Source organism: Arachis ipaensis, chromosome B10, assembly GCF_000816755.2.
Source record: "Arachis ipaensis cultivar K30076 chromosome B10, Araip1.1, whole genome shotgun sequence".
In the NCBI taxonomy this organism is placed as follows: Eukaryota; Viridiplantae; Streptophyta; class Magnoliopsida; order Fabales; family Fabaceae; genus Arachis; species Arachis ipaensis.
Genome location: NC_029794.2, coordinates 132,396,372 through 132,420,718, shown reverse-complemented (window position 1 = coordinate 132,420,718; position 24,347 = coordinate 132,396,372). Strand labels below are relative to the sequence as shown.

The 24,347-nt window shown below is 32.6% G+C and overlaps 3 protein-coding genes, 1 long non-coding RNA gene and 1 pseudogene across 6 annotated transcripts; 2 read left to right on the top strand and 3 right to left on the bottom strand.

Moving 5' to 3' along the window:
• Positions 2,802–8,355, bottom strand: LOC107621282. The gene is made up of 10 exons (XM_021114725.1): positions 8,071–8,355; positions 7,040–7,232; positions 6,823–6,926; positions 6,129–6,226; positions 5,871–6,001; positions 5,695–5,781; positions 5,481–5,593; positions 4,868–4,998; positions 3,713–3,826; positions 2,802–3,248 (listed from the first exon to the last, which is right to left on the bottom strand). The coding sequence occupies exons 1-9, from the start codon at positions 8,124–8,126 to the stop codon at positions 3,714–3,716; spliced, it is 1,026 nt and encodes a 341-aa protein (XP_020970384.1). The 5' UTR covers positions 8,127–8,355; the 3' UTR covers positions 2,802–3,248; position 3,713.
• LOC107624348 lies at positions 9,258–11,831 on the top strand. Its single transcript, XR_001616849.2, has 2 exons — positions 9,258–9,719; positions 11,048–11,831. It is a non-coding gene; the product is annotated as an uncharacterized LOC107624348 (long non-coding RNA).
• Positions 12,378–14,138, bottom strand: LOC107621658 (annotated as a pseudogene).
• LOC107623488 (phosphoglycerate kinase) lies at positions 14,510–20,918 on the top strand. Of its 3 annotated transcripts, XM_016325769.2 has the most exons (14): positions 14,510–14,657; positions 14,747–14,906; positions 14,998–15,044; positions 15,647–15,914; positions 16,115–16,458; positions 16,573–16,858; positions 16,969–17,036; positions 17,383–17,634; positions 18,319–18,394; positions 18,691–18,767; positions 18,861–18,910; positions 19,154–19,238; positions 19,757–19,855; positions 20,033–20,918. In XM_016325769.2, exons 2-14 carry the CDS (start codon positions 14,756–14,758, stop codon positions 20,279–20,281), a joined length of 2,052 nt encoding a protein of 683 aa, XP_016181255.1. In that variant the 5' UTR covers positions 14,510–14,657; positions 14,747–14,755; the 3' UTR covers positions 20,282–20,918. The 3 variants fall into 3 exon arrangements, with proteins under 3 accessions (XP_016181255.1, XP_016181256.1, XP_016181257.1); XM_016325770.2 differs by lacking the exon at positions 20,033–20,918 and having other exon boundaries at positions 19,154–19,495; XM_016325771.2 differs by lacking the exon at positions 14,510–14,657 and having other exon boundaries at positions 14,767–14,906; positions 15,715–15,914.
• On the bottom strand, positions 21,112–21,554 carry LOC107621694 (the record flags this gene model as incomplete). The annotated part of the gene is given in 1 exon segment (XM_016323715.2): positions 21,112–21,554. A coding segment is annotated over 1 exon segment (294 nt), but the record flags the coding sequence as incomplete, so codon positions are not given.

Here is a 24,347-nt window from a genome sequence, read left to right as displayed (position 1 = left end):
ATATATAAAAAAAAAATAATGTTAGGGGCCAATAATTTTTGTGATTAGTAGTCATCAAATAATCATCAATGATGATTTAATGGTGTGAGATTTCATCCAATGGCTTACCTTTCTCTGCTGGTTACATGCTGGCCAAAATTCAATAAAATTGCTGGTACCCTAAACTTTTCCTAAAAAAAATTAGCCTCATTTAAAATGTTCCAATTAAAAGTAAATGCACTCCGTCATCTTCATTTATAATAATTAAAAGATACCTAAGAAAAATAAAGATCTATTGGTTATAATTATTTCTTTGAGCATGCACTACATTTGTCTTTTATTTTAGTATAAGATACAATGTTAGTTTTTAACGTCTAAATTATTTCTCAATTTTACTATTAATATGTAAAATGTCTTATTTTTATCTAAAAATATTTTAAATAGACTTACTATTATTCCTCCACTAAATCTTAAAGAAATACTTAATATTCTTAAGCACATGTATATTGATAACATAATTTGTTAAATAAATATTGTCAATTAATTTATTGTCATCCTATTTATGAAAAATGATAATGACTTCTAAATTGATAAGAAAATTTTCTCTTAATTCTTTTTTTTTTTTCAAAATTATCCTCAATTCTTATTTGTCATATTAATATTTTTTAATTTTTTTGGTGTCATTGTGAATAACAACAAACAATAACAATAATGTCTTATCCACTAGGAGGGATCGACTAAATGGATCAGACGATTTCATGGAACTATATCATATATTATGTCTACAGAAAAATTATTTACATGTAGATCTCGTTTAACCATCTTATAGATAGTTTTTCTCTGTCTTTTACTCCTTATCTATCTTCCATCTCATCCACCCTCCTAACTAGCTTTGTCGGTCTTCTTCTCACCTAAGACACGATTCTACCATCTTTTTCACAAATAGGTGCTACTCCAACTCTCTCCCTCTCTTATATCTTCTCATCTCTGCCACACTTAACTTACATTCGTGCTTCCCTTTGACCACCGAACACTCTGTACCATAAAGCATAGCCGGTCTGATAGTAGTGCGATAGAATTTATCTTTAAGTTTTAAATGCACTTTTTTGTCACATATAAAACCAGACGCACACCGCCATTTTGACCAACCTACTTGGATCTTATGATTTACATCCTATTCAAACTCTCCATTATCCTGTATGATGCATCCAAGATACTTAAAACTTTTAATTTTTTGTAGGATATTTTCTCCAATCTTCACCTCTGTATTAAGGTTTCTCCTTCGGTGGTTGAATATACATTTCATATATTCCGTCTTACTACAGCTTATGCGCAGACCATACACTTCTAGAGCTTTTCTCCATAAATTCAACTTCTTATTTATGTCTTCCCTTGATTCTCCCATAAGGACAATATCATCGGCAAAAAACATGCATCATGGCATAGGCTCTTGGATATGCTCTATAAGTACTTCCAAGACTAATATGAAAATGTATGGACGTAAGGAAGATCCCTGGTGTAATCCTATACCAATAGACTATGAAGTACGGACACTTCCCTGAGTTACCGCGTCCGCGTGTTGGACAAATTTCGGACACGACACTCACCGACACTCGTCTGACACATGTGTTTGCTGTGTCCAACCGTATCTTAATAAAAAATAAAAAATTCTTTTCCGGATACGTTTGGACACACCTAAATACCATCACGTGTCAGCGTGTCCAATCTTATTCTTAACATGTATTTTTAAAATAAATTTAGAAATAGTATAGATTATTATTTATTAAAACAAAAAATATTTTAAATACGTTATATAATTAAAATAAGATATTAAAATTAATTAAAAAATTAATTTATATTTTATATGTATATACCCGGTGTCTTATAAAATTTTAAAATTCGAGTATCCCGTATCGTGTCATGTTCCGTGTCCTTGTCAGTATCCGTACATCATAGCCAATAGAAAATTCATTTATTACACCACCTTGAGTCTTCACACTAGTTGTAACTCCATCGTACATGTCTTTAATTGCACGAATATATGTAATTCTTACTCTTTTCCTTTTCAAAACCTTTCATAAGACCTTTCTTAGCACCTATGAAGCACGGACACTTCGTTGAATTGTCGTATTCACGTGTCGGACACATTTTAGACACGACACTCACCGACACTCGTCTAACACGTGTGTCTGCTGTGTCCAAACCGTGTCTCAATAAAAAATAAAGAATTATTTTCTGGACACACTTGTACACGCCTATATACTATCACGTGTCAGCGTGTCCAGTCTTATTCTTAACATATATTCTTAAAATAAATTTAGATTAGTATATATTATTATTTATTAAAACAACAAAATTTTAAATACTTGATATAATTAAAATAAGATATTAAAATAATTAAAAAATTAATTTATATTTTATATGTATACATGTCTGTGTTCTGTGTCGTATCCTGTGTCCGTGTTAGTGCATCATATATATTGTACACTTTTTTCAAATTAATACATAATTTGAAAATGGTAATATTGAAAACTTATTCATCAAATAAGTTATAATTTCTTTAACATAAATATTATTAGCTTTTTACTTAAACAATCACAAAATAAATAAAATTAATAACATTTTCATTGCATATGCATTAACGACATTAAGTATTTCATTTATATTTAATGATAGGCCAATATTAAGTCTATTTAAAACAATTTAAAAGAAAAATAAACGTGTCAATAAAAAAAATTAATATTTAACCCAAACGTCACCTACTTTACCCATCATTTTATTAGTCAAAACATATATGAGTAGCAGTTTGTCTCCAGAGAAAATGAAGCAAAGGATAACCAGCTGGTTGATCCAGTAATTTTCATTAAAATGTATAGTCAACTCAACATACATGGGTGTCAGTTATACCAATATTCAAAGAACGCCCAACAGGACCACAATATTTTCTTTCTTCCCCATTTGTGACAGAAAATTACTCCTAAACTACACAAAAAACTTCCAGACTAATGATCCTGTACGAAGTGAAATAATGAACTGTGTAGGTTAAACGTACTTCATTCTCCCAAAGATCAGATCAATCATTATAGAACTTGATGGTTAACATGCTTTCTGCCCTAAGTCCCCAGAAGTGGTAGACAGTGCATCTTCACAGAGAAAGAACAACTTTTGTGCAACAAGTGCGCAGAATGAAATTGGCGGCGACACTCTCACGGCATAACTCGACATGGAAAGAGGCTCAAAATTTCAAATGAAGCCATGTCTGCTCTTACCTGGCAAAAGGAAAAACAAACCTTACACCTGTTCATACAGATGCAACTGGCATTTAGATACCCTCATTATATCCTAATTTCCCAGTAAAAGGCAGATTTGCAATCTGTTTGTTAATGCTTGGTTCATAACTTCATATACATATATATTCTCATTATCTGAATGCAATTGCTTATATTTTCCTTTTATCTTAAAATCAATATGAATTAAAGAAAATATGAAATGGAGCTTGCGAAAACTGCTGATCAACCAATCAACCATTCAAATAATGATAGTTAGTGACTCATGCTTGAAATTGATTTCACTGGTCAACTAAATTTTTACATATATAGATTACACAACAAAGCCCTTCATCCACTAGGTGATCTCAGTTTCCATATCTAGATACTAATCAAACAACAGGCACAAAATATGCAACAAATTTACTCCCCACAATAAAAAAAGCTTTAGGGATTAAAATACACACCTCAGGTTGGTAGCGAGGACATATGAATTTGACTATCGAATTCCCCATTTGATAAATCTGAAGTTTTTATTGAATCCGTTCTACTGCGATCCAATGAAGTTGCTTCATATATCCCTAAATAATTTAATAGCAGGAGCCAGGAGTTAACAAAAACAAGTTAGACAGAAACAACGCACAGTGAGATAATGCAATACTGTGCAGAGTTGGAACAACACCATATGTATTCATGATTAAAGACAAACTATCTTCAAGACTTCAAACATATAACACCAAAGCCTTTTTTATAGATATATAGCTATATTTAAGTCTAAGTCCAGTTATTTTTCACAAAAACATAATTACTTAAGCCATTAACATTGAGAACTACTTTCAAGTTATTTGAAATATCAAGTTCTTCAGTTATGGCTGGTAAGTAGGTACTTGAAATATCAAAACTCTCCCACTATCATATTTATAAAGACACTAGTAAGAAGGCAATAAATAAGAAGATAATATAAATAATTAAGCATCCACTTATTCAGGATAAAAATGATTCTTGAAATAATCTCTTCCTAGAAAATAACCTCCATTAGAACGAGGCAACAGGGAAAATCCACAAAAAGAGACTCAAAAGGAATAAATTACTTTAATTCTTGTTTTGGATGAAAAACTTTGTAAGAGAAGCACCTTTGGGAAACTAGCATATACTAATCTTGTCATTAGGGCTTATATTAGAGAAAGAAAGCACAAAATTAAGAAATAAATTGGTATTCTCTAAACACAATGTAGCAGGGTTTGCCCAGCCTGTCTGTAACTTCGAGATGGAAAATCCCTCAAAAAAGAATCACATCTATAATACCAAAGAACAGATAAAACAGATAAAGCCATTTATGAGTTAGCTGCATTTTCCATTATCAAGGAATGTGTTATCTGCAAGTGAGAACAAAAACCAAGAAACCTAATAAGCTACAAATGGTACCCCAAACTCGTGACTCCAACAACTAGCTACAGCACTTAAGTGGTTATTTTAACATACCACAACTTGGAAGTGCAAACCTATTGAAAAATAATTAGAACAGACAAGACAATGAAACAGCCACTTCATTGCTACAAAAAATTCCATGGGGAAAAAAATAGGTGAGGATATTTGTATTTAAAAATAATGACTGGACATACCAAAACCTAATATTAAGCAGCAAACCGTGAAGCCAATGAGAGAAAAATCCATCTTGTACACATTCTCCATGATGATGATGCATGCACCAGCTACTGTTAAATGTCTTGGTGAAGAGAAAACCATGTGCAATCTACAATAGAACTACAACTTTCAGTTGTTTCAGAACCACAAAGGGAACCCTAAGAAATCCATCATTTTATTGTACACCACACAGAACTCTTATTATACTTCGGAGCTCATCATATTACTTTAGAACTAACCCTACCAGATCTGAAACCAATATTTTTCAAACATTCAATGGAGTCAGACAAAGTAAGCAAATTATCTCCTGGACATGGAACTCTAAATTCATATCTGAAAATTGAAGCCGATTTTCCAATAAGATGAGCTGAAAATTACGGCTGAAATACAATTAATCAATAGTTAGCAAGTACAACCTTGTCTAACAATCTAATGAGCATACAAAAAACAACTGCCAACATGAAAGTTTGCCGTTCATTCACCTTGTCTAACAATCTAGAGAGTATACAAAAAACAACTGCCAACATGAAAGTGTGCTGTTTTTTCATTCATTTATCCACTAGAACTTATGGTAACAGTGTCTCAACATACCTCTCCTCTGCTATACTGTCAGCATAGAATATCACAATGTTTCCAAAGAAAATAGTGCTCAAAAAGGCCCAAGTAGAGAATGGCAACTTTCCACTATCGCCAGAAGGTGAACCCTGATAATCAAACAGATGGAGAAAAGGATTACAGATAATTGTCAAACACCAATGAACCCAGGAAATTAAAATAATAATCAGAAACATGTCATAGAACTCACTATGATCATGTCCCACATGGCAAAAGGAAACATAAAACATGTTGCTGAGGCAATTGTTAAAGCATGAAGCCGCCTTTTAAGTTGATTCTGAAAACATAAAATGATCAGTGTGTCAGTGATAGATAGTATGATCCAAACAAAATAACTGCAATTACATTAATATTTAATGCTACTACCTTAATTGAAACACGTCTCGCAATCACCCTTCTGAGGGCTGATAGGATTCCAGCCAAAATAGGAACTAGCATTTGCCTCAAGCCCAGAGCTTGTTCAGTTTGAGCCTCTGAGTCCTCTCTATCTTCCCATGGTGAGTTCCAGTTAAGTTTACAACACTTATGGATAAGATGAAAAGATATTTTGGTAGCAAAACTAGCTAATTTATACAATAAAATAAAATGAAAAGGGTGAAAATAACTAAATCTGAATGAGGATATAGAATGGAGAATAAGTTGCTGTAGCCCAGCCTTCAGAAAGCAGGTATAGAGATGCCAACATTGCAACTAGGCCACCTATCTGGTTCAAAATAAGAAAGTATCAGCCTGATTAGGGAAGATGTTAAACATATTGCATAAATGACAACCAGTAGGACACATCACAACATTTGATCTATATACAATTTGAATTTTCTTTTTTTTTTTTTTATTATGAAATTAGAAGTTATACAAGTTCACATTTTCTTTTAACAGAAAAACAATGTTGTGTTCCATTGGAGAGTAAAGAGGAAACTATATACGAGATCTTTCAAAATTGGAAGCAAGAGATAGAACAAGGAACATGAAATAAATCAAGAAACAACTTTCTATTTGGATTTGCAAGTCACTACCAACATATTATGTTTGAAAAGACAGGAGGGGGAAAATCATTATAAGAAAGAGAATAACTATGTTAAGTTCATAAATAAAAAATTAAAAATCTGATTTCAAGCATCACTCAACATGCGCAATACTAATATACTGAAGAAATAACTATATAATGATGGCAGCTGACAACAATTGGTCAATGACAAACTGTAAATCAGTTATCAGGGATCTATGCGAATGAATTTCATTCAAGATGCTGCATGAGTAAAAAGACATAGTTAAAGACTAATAATATGGCACACTAATCTTACAAACTAAAATTTTCTACAAGCATACTAAAACCAACCTAACTGGTCCACATGATCTCAGTCCCTTTCCCCACAAGACAAAATACAGTGCTGTTATAGCACCATTTATTATGGATGGCACAACCTGAAAAACAAATGGTACTAGTCAAGGACTGTTCATATCACTAAAACCTTTGGATATGAATGTATTGGTTTGTATATAGCACTCTGCCCTAAGATGAAAACAGTTAAATTTACCTGTGTATTAGAAAGTGGCCTGCCCTTCCAAGGCTTTTGCAAAATCAAAAAGAGGATTGCTGCAGGAGCTATGCAGGCAAACAAGAAAAGAACAACCGAAGCTCCACTTTGGGTTAAGTAGCGATACATGGAGTATATCGACCATATCCTCATGAAATTTGCAGCAACATGAATAATTTGCAATGGTGTTTGTCTACAAACGGAAGATTATCATCAGCACGCTAAGAACAAACCCAGTCACTAATCAGTATGGCATAGCAGAATGTCACTAGACTCAGAAATTCCCGAGTACAATAAAGCTTTTCCCTACTGCACCACATCAACTACATAAATCAAACAATATCTTTGTATCTTACCAGAAACCATATCCACAAACACTGAAACACACCATCTAAATCCAAGCTCTTCTTACTAATTTTGTCTACAAGTTAGAACTGCCAATTTTTAAATATTTTCCTACCAAACATCCAATATAATCTTCTTAATCTAGCATCCACTATCTTGTTCTCCCAAGACCAGACCACCCAAGACTTTCTTATATTATCATTATTAATTGATAAGTCCCATAAAACTAGATAGTCATGTCTTTCCTACAGTAAATGATACACCAAATTTGTCCACAATCCACACTGATTCCTAATATTATCTTGTCTACTGTGTCAATGTGTCACAGTAACATACTAGCACTGAGCCAACTACAAACACAAATCAAACTAATCTAGTACATATTAGACAGCATGGTAAATATTGGTAGGAATAATCATCATAAAAAGTTTGAACCAGTGGCTACAACCGAGTTCTTAAAACAACTGAAACATTAAGATAACGACTACAATCAAACGCTAAAACATTGGCGCACTAAAAAACACCATAAAGCAGAAATCTCCTATTCCATTGTCACAGGATAAAACCCAATAATAATAAATATTGCCACAAATTAGAAATAACCGTTTAATAATGTGCATATCCAAAAGCAAAATATTAGAGAAATGGGGAGAATTTTAGGTTTTTCTCTTGAGATACAATTTTACCTTAGAGGTTGAGGAGGAGAACCTCGATCCGCCGGGAATTTGTTCGGGGACATCATCGTTTACGGAATCCAATAGACGCAGAGAAAGATGACGATCGAAGGGAGAAATGAAGAGTGAAGAGTGTGACGCTTCAGAAGAAGCAAGTGTAGCTGAAATGAATCACAAATCCATGGCAGATTTCAGAGCTTAGTTGTTTACATCGGAGTCTTCTCTTTCACTTCTCTTCTTTTTTTTTTTTTGGTCGTTCCTTTCTCTTTCCTTTTTTTCTCTTCTATTTTTTTGGTCAGGATCATGCCTTTCTCTTGAATCTTGATCCTCAAGTTTCACTGGATTTTGGGCCTATATTGGGCCCCCAATCTACCTCTCTTAGAATTTATTTTTTTTTTACCAAAGATAAGAGACTCGAACCCGCAATCTCTTAATCGAGTATGGAGAGACTATGTCACTTGAGCTATTATTCATTGGTTCCTTTCTTACAATTTTATTTGTAATAATAAAAAAAGATTAATTTTAATGCACTCAAAGTGTTAAAGCGTTTTACATTGTTGTATTATCACATTTATTATTTTAGATGATCATTCATAAAGTCAATATAAAAGATAATTATTTTTAATTTTTTATTAATGCAGTATTACATAATTAAATACATACATCAAAATTAAATTTTAATAAAAATTGAAGAAAAAAATATAAAAGATCAAAATAAATCTTTAAATTTTATTAGTTAGTCAAATTATTCCTAAAATTTTTAGGTGTTTGCTACGATACGTTGATAAATTAATACGTATCGATACGTTTAAAATATGGACAAATAACAATAAGACATGTGGAATTTATTTTTCACGTCAGCATTTAATTTTTTCTTTTTTAAATATATAGTATATCACCACTTTTACTAAAATACCCTTTTAATTAAATAAAAATAAAAAATATTTATTTATTTAATTTTATAAAAAGACTTAAATATCTTTTTTGTATATATTAGACAAAAATTATTTTTTAAATTAATTAAAGTGTTTAATTTTATAATTTTAAAATTTAAATAATTTAAAAAATAAAAATAAAAATACATTTAACAAAATCATTTGTCTCTTCATAAATCCTAATCAATCATTCATACCAACAAAATTAAATAAATTTAAAAAATACTAAACAAAATCATTTTGTTCTTTGTTTACTGGTTCTCACGCAACCTTCATCTATAATTGTTCATACAAAAAAGTCATCTGAAAAACTGAGAAAAAAAATAAAAGAACAGAGCTTCGTGTCTTCATCTTCTCGGTTTCTCACCAGCACACTCTCAACGAACGTCTCTCTCATTCCCAATTCTGAGACTCAAACTGTCTCTTCTCTCTCACTGCCACTAGAGTCTCTCTCGATCTCACTAGATTCTCTACTCGTTCACACTCACCAGCGTCTCGTTGCTGCTCTCGTCTCGTCGCCGGCATTTCAACGTCTCACGGCCTTCCCTGGGCTCCTCCTCGCCGGCGACAGAAGCACTCATCAGATCGTCGTCGCTCATCGTCTTCTGGTTTCAAGTACTCGCTGTCGCGAGTCGCCGTGGATCGTGGACCGTCATAGGGTCGTCAATTGCTTCGTCGCTCGTCCTCTTTTGGGGTCGGGTCCTCTTCGTCACCCAGTCGCCGTTGGTAAGTCCATGCATCAGCACTTTCCCTGTTCTCCCTTTCCCAGATTCCCTTCTCCTTGTATTTTGAGATGATGTTGAATTGGTAATCAATTAATTTGTTAGTGATTGAATCTTGAATTTGTTGCTGTCTTGCTGAATAATCACCGAGTTTAATTTTTTTTCTTTGCTAAAAATTATCAGAGTTGAATTTGTTGCTGATTATCATCGAACCTTGAATTTGTTGCTGGCTTGCTCAAACACCCCCTATTATGTTTTCTATGCACTACTTGTGTATGTTACAGTTTTCATATGACCGGGCTTACAATTTGTTGCTGTCTTGCTCAAACACCCCCTATTATATTTATCTCTACAGTTTTCATATTGTACATTGCTTCATGATTTCAGTTTGTTTTTGCATGATATACTTCAACTGATAGCTTATTTCCCCTGAATGAATTAAAAAAAAAATTGTAAACTGAACATATACACCATTCGGGTATTTGGATCAAATAAAAGCAAACAAGCTAAACCCCCAATTGACAAAAGGAAAATACAGCCAGTCTTATTTCCATTCACATTTCACATATCTCTAAATTTTATAATATAGATAGAAGATGACTCCAACCATTGGAAGGAAAATAAAATCTTGAATGCAAATTGACATTCAGAATTGTAATGGTTCATATAACTTTAAGGAAGCCAGTAAATAACAACAAATTCAGAAATTAATAAATATGATAATGATAAAAGTAACAGTTAAGAGAATATATGAATATGTAAACTTTTAACATTAAAAATGCAAAGAGATATTTTTTCTTCTTATGTTCTAAAACATAATGCAATCGGATTACCAAATGTTCAAGCATCAAATACTAACTAAAGATTAATGTTTCTCATTTATATGGTCTAACTTCCCTGCTCACAACATACATGCTCATATTGTACATTACTTCATAATTTCAGTTTGTTTTTGCATGATATACTTCAACTGATAGCTTATTTCCACTAAGGTAGTTAGTGATATCAGTGCACTTAGGAGGTTGTATTATAATATGTACAAATTTTCTTATTTCACAAAAATAGTTTTGCACTTGGTTGACTCAGTTAAGTAACAATAGAAGAAGGAAGTATGTAATGCATGAATCATAATAAAATAATGGCCCAATTAAGCAACAAGATCCATTAGTTTGCCTTAGGTTTCTTCAAATTTATTACCATGATAATATTCTGGGGTAAAAAGTAAGTGAAAGATTACCGTGCAATTTTATGTTCATCTGTCCTGGTTTTTTTTCCTTGGTACTGTTCACTAATTTAGACAAGTGCTTTTCTCTAATATGCCTTCATTTTCAGGATTGTCACAATACACATATTTCATAACAATTTGATCACCGGTGAAAACTCATACAGCAAACTCTCTTGTTGATTTGAGGAGCTGTTTAATTTAGCCAACTCAGATTTAAGTGCCACTTCTCAGTACCAATTTAGCATTACCGGTTTTGAGCTCTATAATGAATAGGTCCTGTTCTCTTTTACTTACTGTATACAACTTTTCTGGTATCCACTGTTTGCTTCCTGGTTTTGGTTGGCAATTTTCTTGTATACAACTCTTAAAGTTGTTTATTTAAAAAAAGCCAAGTTCCTAGTTGTTTATAAGTTATCTTGGAAGTGATTATACTCCCTGTACAGATTGCACAAAATATAAGAACTCAAGTAAGACTTTATGTCACTATCTAGCTATTCTTTGTAAAATGAGTGGAGAAACTTTAATTTTCAGGAGGGGGAGACTCACATAAAAATGGCAAAAACAATTTTTTTTTGTAGTTGCTGACGTGTTACTCTGTAATTGGTTATTTATGTTACATTTTGTAACTTCTCTTTGTAACAAAAATTACAACCAAAATATATATTATTAGAGATGTCAACCAACTATTTTAATGGTGTATGCATGGAAATGTGGAACTGTATTATGTAAGATTATTATATATCTAGATCGCATGCATGGACTTCTTCAATCAAAAGGAGGGAAGACATGGTAAAGGATGATGACACTAAGAGGCTCTACCATTTCTACTTTAGCAATAATTTTGTATATTATTATTACTATTATGCATAACAAGTTTGAACTCTTAAGTTAGCTAGCTGAATTTGATTTACATATAATGGTTTTTCATATGAAGCTATTCTATGAAATATTTTCCCTTAAATTTGTTTGTTTAGTTGCATATTTTAATGCACAATCTTCTCAATGAACATTACAATGAGCATGTAACTAATTTAAAAATCATGGCTTGTAACTTTATTGTTGTATTGATGTGAACAAGCTTGAAACTTACAACCAAAGGTCATAACAACATTCAATTAAAATCAATCCCACACATAAATGGGGACACCTTGTTCTTGCCACAGAGAAGGAGAAAAAAAATTGTATTTCATACAACAAAAATGGTAGCATACAAAGAAGGAAATTTTTTCCCATTATTTGTTACCTAAAAGTACAAGGGACTGGCCCCAGAGAATTAAATGACACCAGGGTCAAGCACAAAAAATGAACTGTAAAGAATAGACTAAAACAAAAACAAGGTTGGGGAAAAAGAAAAAGAAAAACCATTGACATGCAACACACTTTTTTTTGGTGTTTGTCAGAATCTCTCAAAATTGTTCTAGCCATATTAGCCATTAAAGGTGTGAGTTAAAGCTTCTTCAAGGGATGACTTGGCATTGCCTTGCAAATCCTCGAGTACAGCAGATTTCTCACCAGGTGACAGCTTGTACGGTGATTTCTTTAAGGTGTATTCAAAGCCGAAATTGCAAGTATCTTTGTATGAGGAAGTTGACTTTTCAAATTCTTCAAAAAGTGGCCTATACGAGCAAAAGCATAAATAGTAAACACAATGCACAAAAGATAGCACAAAGGAGGATTCAAAAGTATATAACAAGCAATACAAACCAGTTGTTTCACTCAGGATTCTGACTTACCTTTCCAGGAGCGTCCCTTTGACCTGTAGAACCAATGCTTCGATGTGATAATGATGCACCATGGGATGCAAGCATTCCCTTAAATCCATGCCGCTTCATTCCACCCTGGTAAAAAATGAAAAATGAAAATTGAAAATCATATAACTAAGAGATTAAGGTCTATAAGACCAGTAGCAAACAACTGCCCCCTTTGAGTACAAAGAAGGATTCAACACACAAAGGACTATGCACATACATATCCAATGAATAAATAATATAAAAACAGCAAAAGGAGAACTACAAAGACCCTTGTTTCAAGATTTGTTGGATTTATTAACTTATTCTTGCAACTTCAGGACTTAGATAATTGGTAGCATCAAAATCAATATTTGAGCTTAATTACAATTTGCTATAAGAACTTTCACCATTTTTTAACCAATTGACAATTGGAGGAATGGTAAAAGCATTACTAAAAACAAAAAACAATAAAAAAAAGATGCCATGCACTATCCTATCATTGCATGAGAATAAATCCAATCACATTATACATATGAGCAGTATTTAACATTAAGATAAGAGATAATCACCTGAAAACCTTTTCCTTTTGTGATTCCCGTTATATCAACATACTGGCCTGGCACAAAATGACGAACATTTAGCGAAGTACCAATAGGAAGAAGTGCATCCTCTGTCACCGGAAAGTCCCTTAGCTTCCTCTTCATCGGAACTCCTTAAGCCCGAAAATGACCCACTTCAGGCTTGGTCAAATGCTTCTCCTTCTTCTGCCCACAACCAATCTAACTAGAAACAAAGCAGCCAAAAACTTTATAATTAGATAACACAAACTTAACTCTCATGCAACTTGCCAAGACAAAAGAATACTACTCCAGTGAGAAAAATAAAATCATACATTGAATTTCTGCGAGTTTGAGCTAAATTAACAATCAGGACATCGTCCTTTATTTACACTCTACTATTCCCTTTGGTGTAAATGACTCTAACCTCAAAATCAAGAACAAAATAATATATGACCTAAACTTTTTACAAGCAGAAACCACCAAAGGAATGCAATTTTGTTTTTAACACTCAAAAAAATGACAATGCTACGCACTTGAAGGGCAAAGATTCCTTCCTTCTCAGGAGTCTTAACTTGAGAAATGATATTATCATCGACCCAAAATACGGTTATTGGAATTCTAGCGCCCCATTTATCCCAGAGTGCACTCATACCACACTTGAGGGCTATAATCCCGGTTCGTTTGGAATTTGGGGTCATCACCCCTGGCTTCGCATCGATAATCCGAGACTTAGGGACGGCATCGGAGCTGAATCCCCTCAGAAATCGAACAGGGAATGGTGCCGCCGCCGCCGCCGCCACCGCCTCGGTTGCGAAGAATTGAAGACGAGAAACGAGACCTCTCGAAAGGGCCAGCATCGCAGAGCTGCATAGGAAAAATAGAGAAAAACCAAATTCAGAAGTTTAGCTTAGATAAAATGAAGAACAATTTGGATTTTTTGTTTTTTTAATATGTTTAACATAGATGAAGAATATTTTTGGTTTTTTATTTTTTTAATATGTTTTTGTTTTATTGTTTTAATTATTTAAAATTATAGAATTAGAATTAATTAAATTTTAAAATTTGATTAATTTAAAAGGCATAATTTTTTTTGCATTATATAGTTGCATGAATTTATAAAGAAAAAGGGCTATTATCAAAATATTAATGATAATATTTATTTCTTAAATATTATTTAGTTATTACTTATTTGTATAGCATGGTTATTTTGGTTGAATCCTGGTTAATCTACTTGAATCTGTAAACCCGTGGTCAAAACGGTTCGACCAGTTTTCCTAAGAAACCAACATCAACTAAAAACCAACCAAATTCCAAAGCAAAAACAAAAAGAAGAACAGAGTTAACATCCAAAGCTACCCAATTCTCCAGAAGTGAAGTTTTCTACTCTTTCGTTATCTATTTATATATTTCAATGTCTTAGCATTCAGGTGAGCAACCATTTCCTCCTTCTCAATTTCGTGTTTATTAAATTCTTACGATTTCCTTGTTGCTAAAATAATGCTCTTTCAAATTTCAGCTTTAACCGATGGGACACGTTAATCTACTCCATGGCACAGTCTTTCTAAACAAATTAAGTTTCCATGACTTCCCCAAGTTGTTTAAGCAACGAATTTGCTCTTATACTAGAAAATTTCCGAAATTTCATAAGCATTATGCTGCTTCACTGGCTTTGCAAGGTTTATTTATTTATTAATTATTATTTATTATTGTTATTATTATTGTTTAGTTTTGCTCGTGTCTTATTTGATGTTAATTTTTTTTTTACAGTGGGTGAGAAGTTAGCAAGTCATGTTGAGAGCACACTTAAGCATAAGGTGATTCAGTTTCTGGATCCCTACTTTTTGCTACAACTACAATCTTATGGTTTGATATTGTTGGAACACTAAATTTAGTTCCTCATGTATTAATCATCCTACTTGATTTGTTTACAATTGATTGCATATAGAGGAAAGCAAGAAAGGATTCTCTTATGTTGATTTTCACATGACCATGTCACATGTCATGTGTGATTTCCCACCATTCATTTAAATATGGGAGCCAAACAAGATGTGATATTAGAGAATGCATGGTCAGTGATAACACATGATCAGGTCATGTGAAAAATCAATTTGCAAGGATTCATTCACAAAGGAAAACTGGTATTTTCTTGTTCTGGATGAGTTGCATATAGGGGAAGAGAGTGAGAGCGAGACATAGAGTTAGGCATAGTGAAAGGTAGATTGCAAATGTATGAAGTTTGAGACACTCACTAAAGCGATTCTGGCTTCGCTTTGATGTTATCGCATGGCATGGCCGGTTAAAATGAGTTATGTTGTTAATGGTTGTAGTCTAGGCTTGCTTCTTGTCTCTTCTCTCTTTCTCTCTTTTACATGAATGTATTTTGTTGTGGCTCTAAGTATAAAGGTTTCACTTTTAGATTTATGTTAGTAAGGGAGAAGAGTTGAATGGTATTCCTCATATACAAACTCTTGGAGAATTTCCTAGGGAGGAGCTTATTGGAAAAGTTGTCATGGTCAGATTTGATTCTAACATATTACTCAAGCCAGAGAGTGACCAGAAGATTCAATCAGATTTTAATGCAAGGTTTACAATTAAATATTTATATGATGCGGGAGCAAAGGTAATCTTGGTCAGTGATTGGGACATGAATAATTCAGAGTTTCTTTGTCAAGCTTCAGTTGCAGGTACACTAATCATTTCTTTATGATCTGTTTATATTTGCAAATTTGAGTCTTTAGCATTTTTCTTAACAGAGACAAAGGTGGGAAAGATTTATTTAATATTGAAGTGCTAAGATGTAATCAACATGAGTGATGATATTAAGAAATTGTTTCCTTTATATAGGTGACCTTCTATATTATATAATTTATGGTATTTTCTACAGATTTTTTGACAGAAATTCTTCAACTACAAGTTGTTCCACTGCAAGGCATTTCTTGTAATAAACTATCAAAGATTACAGACCTCAAGAAAGAGAATGTTTATTTGCTTGAGAATCTTTCTGATTTTAAAGAGGAAGTTGCCAATTCTTTGGAGTTTGCTACAGAATTATCATCAGGAGTTGATATCTTTGTCAATGACTCCTTCTCCCAGTCTCATAAAGTTCTAGCATCAACTGTTGGTATTACTCGTTTCTGTTATGCCTGTATAGCTGGTTTTCACTTTGAGGAGAGGCTTTCTATACTGAAGAATATTGCAGAAGCTAGTAGGAAACCATATTTTGCAATTGTATGTCTCAGCCACTGATGTAGCATTAGTTCTCAGAGACAACTCTTCCATTCAAGATGGCTTGTATTCCTTTAATCTTAAATTTATTCACTGTTAGTTTCTTATTCAATCCAGATTGGGGGCGGAAACTTCTATGATAAAGCAGCTTCCTTTGAGTTTCTAGCTTCCAGATGCCAGGGGTTTGTCTTTGTCGGAATGATGGCATTTCAAGTAATGCATGCATTAGGAGTATCAGTTCCTCAGAACTTGGTGGATCATAAGTCATTTAATAAAGCCTTGGATATAGTTAGACTTGCTCAGGATAAAAATATAGAGATTCTGTATCCAAAAGATTTTTGGTGTAGGAATAAATGTGATCCTAAGCAATTGCAAGTATTTCCATCTCATGGCATTTTGGATGGTGAGCTTTTTTCATCAAATTGATAATGCTGGTTGTGACATTTAGATATTGAGTCTGAGATATGATTTTTCCAGCAAAATAAAACTGATCCATAATTGATTTTGACCTAGTTTGGGTGCCTGTTGACCTTGGACCTGCATCATTGGATGAAATATGTTCCTCTCTTGCAAATTGCAAGGTATATAGTAATTTATTTTGAGTAGAGTCTAGTGCAAGCATAAGATGCTGTTGGTTTAATTTCTTATAAGTTGTCATAGTAAAATATCATAATAAGACATCTGGGTCGATATCTTATTTGTGGCTTATAGGATGGCTAATTTGTAAAAGGCATTTCATGCCTTTGGATTATCTGCTAATTTTAGTTCAAATTTGTGCTTGTAATCAATAACATCCAGTTGATATGCGCAACATACATAAATAAGTAATGATATTTCAATTTAATATATTGTACTCTACATCTGTTCAAAATGTCATGAGGGCATGTGACACCACATAACATCTTTTATTTCTTTGAAACAATACAGAAAATTCTTTGGATTGGTCCAGTGAAATTTGTTGATTCCAATAAGTGCACAAATCAGGCCTCTAAATTGGTGGAATTTCTTGTACAATTGAGCCAAAGCAACTGTAACATAACCATTGTTGGGAACACGGCTTGTCAACTGATGAGCCAGGAAAGAAGTCCGATGTCCTCTACAAGTATGATTGAGAATGCCTCAGTTGTATGGGAATTTCTCAAAGGAAGAAAGCTCCCTGGTGTTATGGCTCTAGACAGAGTAATAAACTGTTCCTTCATATTTTGCATGACCTATCTTGCATGTATCTTGTGGTTCAATTGTATATATTTTGGCCTGAGAATTTCTGGATATGATTAACTTTCTTTCGATTATGTTAATGAGAAACTATGACTGTAAACTGAAAATATATGGACCACAAATGAATGAAGCAGTTAAAATTGTAGTCAAATTGCACAATTCTGAATCGTGAATTGTGTGAGTCGATATGAGTCAAAGGGTCTGTGATTCAGATCAATGGCTTGAATCGTACACGCTTCAAAATTTGTAGATTTGGTATTGGAATTGTATTTTACAAGCCAGAACCGTGAATCACAGCTTCGACAATGATTCCGAAAACTGATGCCCTGATGCACTAAATAATTGCTATTTTGCTAGTATTTAATACTGTGTCTATTGTTAGATCTTTATTGCTGAGTATTTGGTGTTTTTGGAACTTACGTATGCTTTTATGATGACTATATATATGTTTATGATGAAAAAAAAATATTAAGATAAGGAGAAGAATAATGCTTTAAGATAAGGAGAAGAATAATGCAAATTGGGGATAAATATTGATATTAACATAGTTCCAGGATCATGGGTAACTTTCTTTTAGCAACTCAAAGCATTAAAAATAATTCTGCATTAATGATATTATTGTCACCTATGATTTATATTTTGCAGGCCTATCCATCTGAAATCAACTGGAAGGATGTTTATTCTGACCCTGCTCAGCCTCTGGTTGTTGATATAGGAAGTGGTATATTTTTCTTGTACAATTTTCACTATACAAGTATTTAGTAAAATTATGCAAATGAAAACATATATATTCTAGAAGTTCACAAATACTATAAATTACATGAGCAGTTAATCTGAAAACTTTTGTCAATAAATAATATTTAGGGATTTTAAGAATCAGTTTGTTGAACTTTCAAGTTTCTACCACTACTATTGTTGTAAGGAAGTTCCCGTTTTAGGCGGCAGAAGGGAGTGGAAGTGGAAGCTTCTAAAGTGATACATCTTGGTGACTCATTTGACATGTGTTTTAAATGACAGGTAATGGACTTTTTCTTCTCGAAATGGCTAGGAGGAGGCAAGATTTAAACTTCCTTGGTTTGGAGATTAATGAAAAGGTTCCTACTTGCTATATCCCCTTTGTTGTGGCCTGTTTTTCTTGCAAAATACAAAACTTCTATCTGTCTCTTAACGATTAACATCTTTTTCAGCTTGTTTTGCGCTGTTTGGACTCTATTCTTCAACTTGGCATAAAGAATGGGTAACACTCTTGCTATCCAAGTAGAATAGAAGCAGCATCGATTTGGTTTTTAGATGGCCAAGATAGGATGCAATTTATCTTTAATCAATACCACGACCAAGTGATGGCAGTCATTAAAACCTTTTGAGCTTATTTAAGGGGACATAAGATAGTGCATCACGGATTTTCAAGTTGTTTTGTAGTTGAACTGTTGTTCTTTTGGCTAACTTTGTAAGTTTTGCTTTATTGGTTTCCCTGTTGTAGGCACTTTATTGCTACTAATGCAACATCAACATTCCGTTCAATTGTTTCTACTTACCCGGGAGAGTTAGTTCTTGTCTCAATACAGGTCAAGCTTAAATTTTGTTACATTTTAAACTCTAGCTTCATTTTATTATATTTGATTTCTGTTACACACCCTGAAAAGGATGAGGTCAGCATAGAAGGGTCAACCACTGAAAAACCAAAGAAAATACCACCTTACCCTTTTAGCTATGTGAGAAAGAATTCATTTCCTTTCCCTATCTCTAGAGACCAGTTTTACATCTTCCTATACTGAACAGTCTTAAAAGATGGTTGCTGATGCAGAAAATGCTTACAATTCATGTAAGCTTTAGTCATTCCCCACTACTGACTTAGAATAGATTATTTATTATGTCACAATTTCTTCTACTTGATTTGCTTAACATCTTACAATCTGCTATGAATATAACTATATTTTACAGCTTGGATATAGGATATAAACTATTTTTAGTATGACATTACTTGTGACTTGCGAGTAATCATAACTTTGTTTTGAATGTTCTTCTACTTTATCCATTGACTACGGATCCTTTATTTTAATTTTGAAATTCTGTTTCTCTGTAGTGTCCAGATCCTGATTTCAATAAACCTGAGCATAGGTGGAGGATGCTGCAGAGATCTTTAATTGAAGCAGCGGTGGATCTTCTAGCACCTGACGGGAAGGTAGTTGTATTTTCGAGGAGTTCTACTATCATTGTTTGTCACATCTGAGTAGAGTAATGGATCTTGAAGTACAGTGAAATAGTTTCCTTGATTAGTAACACAGTTATGCATATGGGTGACTTACTGAGCTTTGTTTGTTATGTATCAAGGCTTATTTGCATTGTTGATATCTTCCAGGTGTTTTTGCAATCTGATGTCAAAGCTGTAGCAATGAGAATGAAAGAACAATTTTTAAGACATGGCAAGGGTAAGCTTGATTTGATGCATAGTCAAAACAATGGCCAAAGTGAGTGGCTTGAAGAAAACCCTTTTAGGGTTAGATCGGATTGGGAAAGACATGTTTTGGAGCGCAGGGACCCAATGTACCGAATGATGTTCTCTAAATCACATGATATTAATGAAATTTCAGCTGCAAATGATATGTAAGGTGGAAATTCACATACAGTTGTCTTCATGTGATAAGAACCGTTAGATCCAAATTTAGTCAAATATATCAAATCATATAACGGTTCTTAGCAATCAACTTCACGCGAGTCTCCATCACTATGTAATTTAGGAAGTTGGCTAATCCATCAACCCTCCAAAGGATTGCCGTGGCAGAGTAGCGCTGCTGATGGTTGAATGTACAACATGATCTGTATTTTGTGGCATGGAACAGTTGATTCATCATCCAACTAGCACTGAAATGTTGAATGTCACTACAAGTTGGGGAATACAGTGCAGGATTGTTGGCGTTGACCACATTGAAACATTTTCTTAAATTTTTGAAGGGGGTTTTGGGAGGGAAGCTACAGTGTATGGAATGAACACATAGGAATATTCATTAAAGGATTCACACCATGTTGCAAAATGTGCATATGATTCCTTAAATCTGAGATATCTCCTTCAAGGTTGAATGAAGTAGGTAACCAATGAAATCAAAGGTGTGGATCAGGAAAATGTCCAAATTTTGCATCATGCATTCTATTTGTAATCAACGTATAACTGGAAATCAAAATTGTTATGGATCTGTTGCATTTCTTATCTAATTACTCTCACTATATAGGCTCTCTGTTGCATTCTATTTGTAATATAATTTTTGTATTATATTGATAAGTTTTTGTACTTTTTTAACCAAAATTTATTTGCTATATCAATAAAGAAGCAGCAGCAGCTTTATGTGCGATTTTGTTGGATTTGGTCTAAAAAACGCTGTATTGTTATTGTTTTGAATTTAATTTAGTATGCTTTAAGCAATTAACGCATAATTCCCACAATTTTTTTGGATAACCAAAGTCCTAAGACTTTTATATTTAACTTTTTATTAATATGACTATGTATAATTTACAAAACTCTGAAGTATATATATGTAAAAAAGTATTTAAAATGAAAAATTGGTAAAATAAAAAAATAAATAAAAACGATCCTAAAAGATGGGAAAACATCCACATGAGGCCTTAGCTAAGACGCTCATCAATGCTCCCCGACGCCTAAGTGGCCGGACCAATTCCCAGCAACTCTCTCCTCCGTCGCTGGAGTCGTCCTCCGCCGGAAACTTCGGCAACGACACGGGCTCATTTCGCTCTTGCCTCATCTTAATGTCACTCAGATCCATCTGCAACGGAAACTTCACCGTTCCAAACATCCCGTTGTAACGCTTATTGGAACTGCAGCTCCTCCGGCACCGCCTTTCCATGCAGGACGGTGATTTAAGCAAGGCGGTAAACCCGTTGGCCCGACCGGAGTTTTGCTTGGCCAAAGCCTCTGGTTTACTGAGCTCCGGATCCGGTCCGTTTTGACGAGTTATGACTTTGCCGCAAAAAACGACGTCGTTGGGAACGGTTGGGGAATTAGGTTTGGGGAACTCGAAGTTGGAGTGAGATGCAGGTCTAGCTTCAAGTAAATTCTGGTAACGTTCCATAATTTGTTAGTGACTAATAATTCAGTTAGAGGGGATCTTTGTTTGAAGGTAGTTGTGGATGTTAATTGGGAGTGGAACACTCAGAGAGCCATTTATAATTGGTGGTGTGGTTCAACGTTTATGATACGTCATTATTTTTTTCTCCTTTTTTTTTTTAATTATTTTGTGATATAATAATAAATTAATACACGCAGAGTAAGAACTAATCTTGGCTTTGTAAGCGCTAAACAGTTTTTCTAGAATGGAGATTGTATTTGTAGCGGAAAGTTTGACTTGGTAATGTTTTGTTTCCGCGGAGTTTCCTTCAACAGCACGGCTAGCTCACTTATAAGCTAATTCTAGAAATTAAGAATGGAAAGAGATCCAGAAGAATTGCACTGTATTTTAAAATGGTTCTAGAATTTCTTCTATTATTTTAAACCAGCTTTTGTTGCACTGTATTCTTACTAGCATTTGTTGACTCCAAGAAATGTTTTCTCTTAGGCTCCTTATCATTCTTTAATTAATTGTATACTTATATGTTTTTTGCTTTTTTAAGATAGTACAAGTGAATTTGACATTCTTAGACTCATTAAAATTAGGGCCATATACATAAATAAATAAAATGATTGAAGAAAAATATTATGCAAATATAACATTTGTAAATTTCAGACACAAATACAATAAATTTAATTGTATATAATCTGCTACATTTTTTAGCGAAATCCAGATGCACATAATCCACTATATCCTTTCACGGATTCTTTTGTTTTTTAATATTAGTTTTAATATTTTTTATTTTTGTAAAAGGGTAAAATTGTCCAAAAAATATTATTTATGGACAAAAGGATGATTTTACAACGTTTTGTAACGTTGAGTATGATTTTAATAAGAAAAAAAAGATCAGGGACGAAATTGATTTTGACCCCAGAGGATGAAAAAAGTACTTATCCCATTTTTTATCTATTCAAATTTGAAAAAAAAATAACTTGACATGTTTAAATTTATAAGTATTCAATTGTACTCTATTATATTTTTTCTTCACTTTTTTTTTTTACTTTTCTTTTATATTTCGTTAATTAATTAAAAAATATATAAAATTTAGATATGTTAATTTTAGGATATATTAATTGGTATCCTACAACTACTACTAGTGGAATAGAGTTAATTCTAATGGTTGTTGATGATATGGCAAAAATAATCTTGGATTTATTTTTATTTCTGTTTCTCTATTTTTCTTTTTTTATTAGTTATTTTGTTCTCTTTATTGCTCCACCTAATTATGTTGAGTTTATTTCTTAAAAAAAAATCTACTTCATGCCAGTTCATATGTGTAAATATTGCAGTATTAAAAATTCTGCTAGTTGTCATCACTCCTACTTAATACAGATAAGATGTTCTTTGGTTCTTTAAAAAAATTCAAAATTAATAAATAAAATTATTACATATTGTTAAAGTTAAAATAAAAATAATAATATTGTTATTCTTATTTTTAAAATATACTATTTTATATATAAATTTTTAATTTTATATTTATATAAATTTATAAAAAAAACCTTATAATTCAATCAAAAAAAACTTTGTGGTTTTATTTCTAGTTATGAAAGCAAATAATGCTGCAATATAAAAACAAGTCATCATCTCTTTTCAAAAAAATATTTACAAAAGAAGATATCGTAGACTTTAAATCAAACTCTCTAATTAATGTGTTCATGATAAGTTGATTCGTCATCATTATCTCTAATTAAGTATTCATTCATAGCATGACCAAAATAAATAAACGGTTTCTATAGAATAGTAATTCTCCAATTAATGAATTTATGAAGGGTTGATTCATGCATCAATATCTCTAATTAGGTATTTATTTATAAAAGGGTAAAAAATAAATAGGTTTCTAATTTTTTTAATTATAAATATTTAAATTTTAAATTTAGAGAGAGATAATATCTATTATAATATTTTTAAATTTTAAAAGTTATTTTATTAAACGCATTTATTGTTATTTGTGTTTATTAAAAATTATTTTTAATTTAATTTATCAAATACATATGCCTACAACTTTTAAAAAACTAGTTTTTAAAAGTTAGCTTTTACAATCTATTTGTGCAAATGACGATTACATTTTGTATCAATTCGTTCATTTTGCTACATTGGTTATTACTATTACACAAGTTTATATAATAAGTCACTCTCCTCGTAATCCGCTGATTATTCTTTCACAAAATTTTGTCATAAACCGCTACAGGGTATAGCAGTTTATCTTATGCATGCTCTCAAGGTAATCTGCGAAAGGGTATAGCGGATTACGTGCATCTGGGTTCCGCTACAAGGTGTAGCGGATTATATACAATTGTATTTGTTGCATTTATGTCTGGAGTTTGCTAATGTTATATTTGCGTAACGTTTTTCTTCAATTATTTTATTTATGTAAATTGCTCTCAAAATTAAGATATATATTTAGTATTTGTCTATTATATAATGGGATAGGAAGAGTTTCAAGTGTATCGAAAACACTAGTGTTTCACTTGTTTTAACTGTTGATCTGAATTATAAAAAATATATATAATATATATTAATTGAAATCAATAATTAAAATAACTGGAACACTAATGT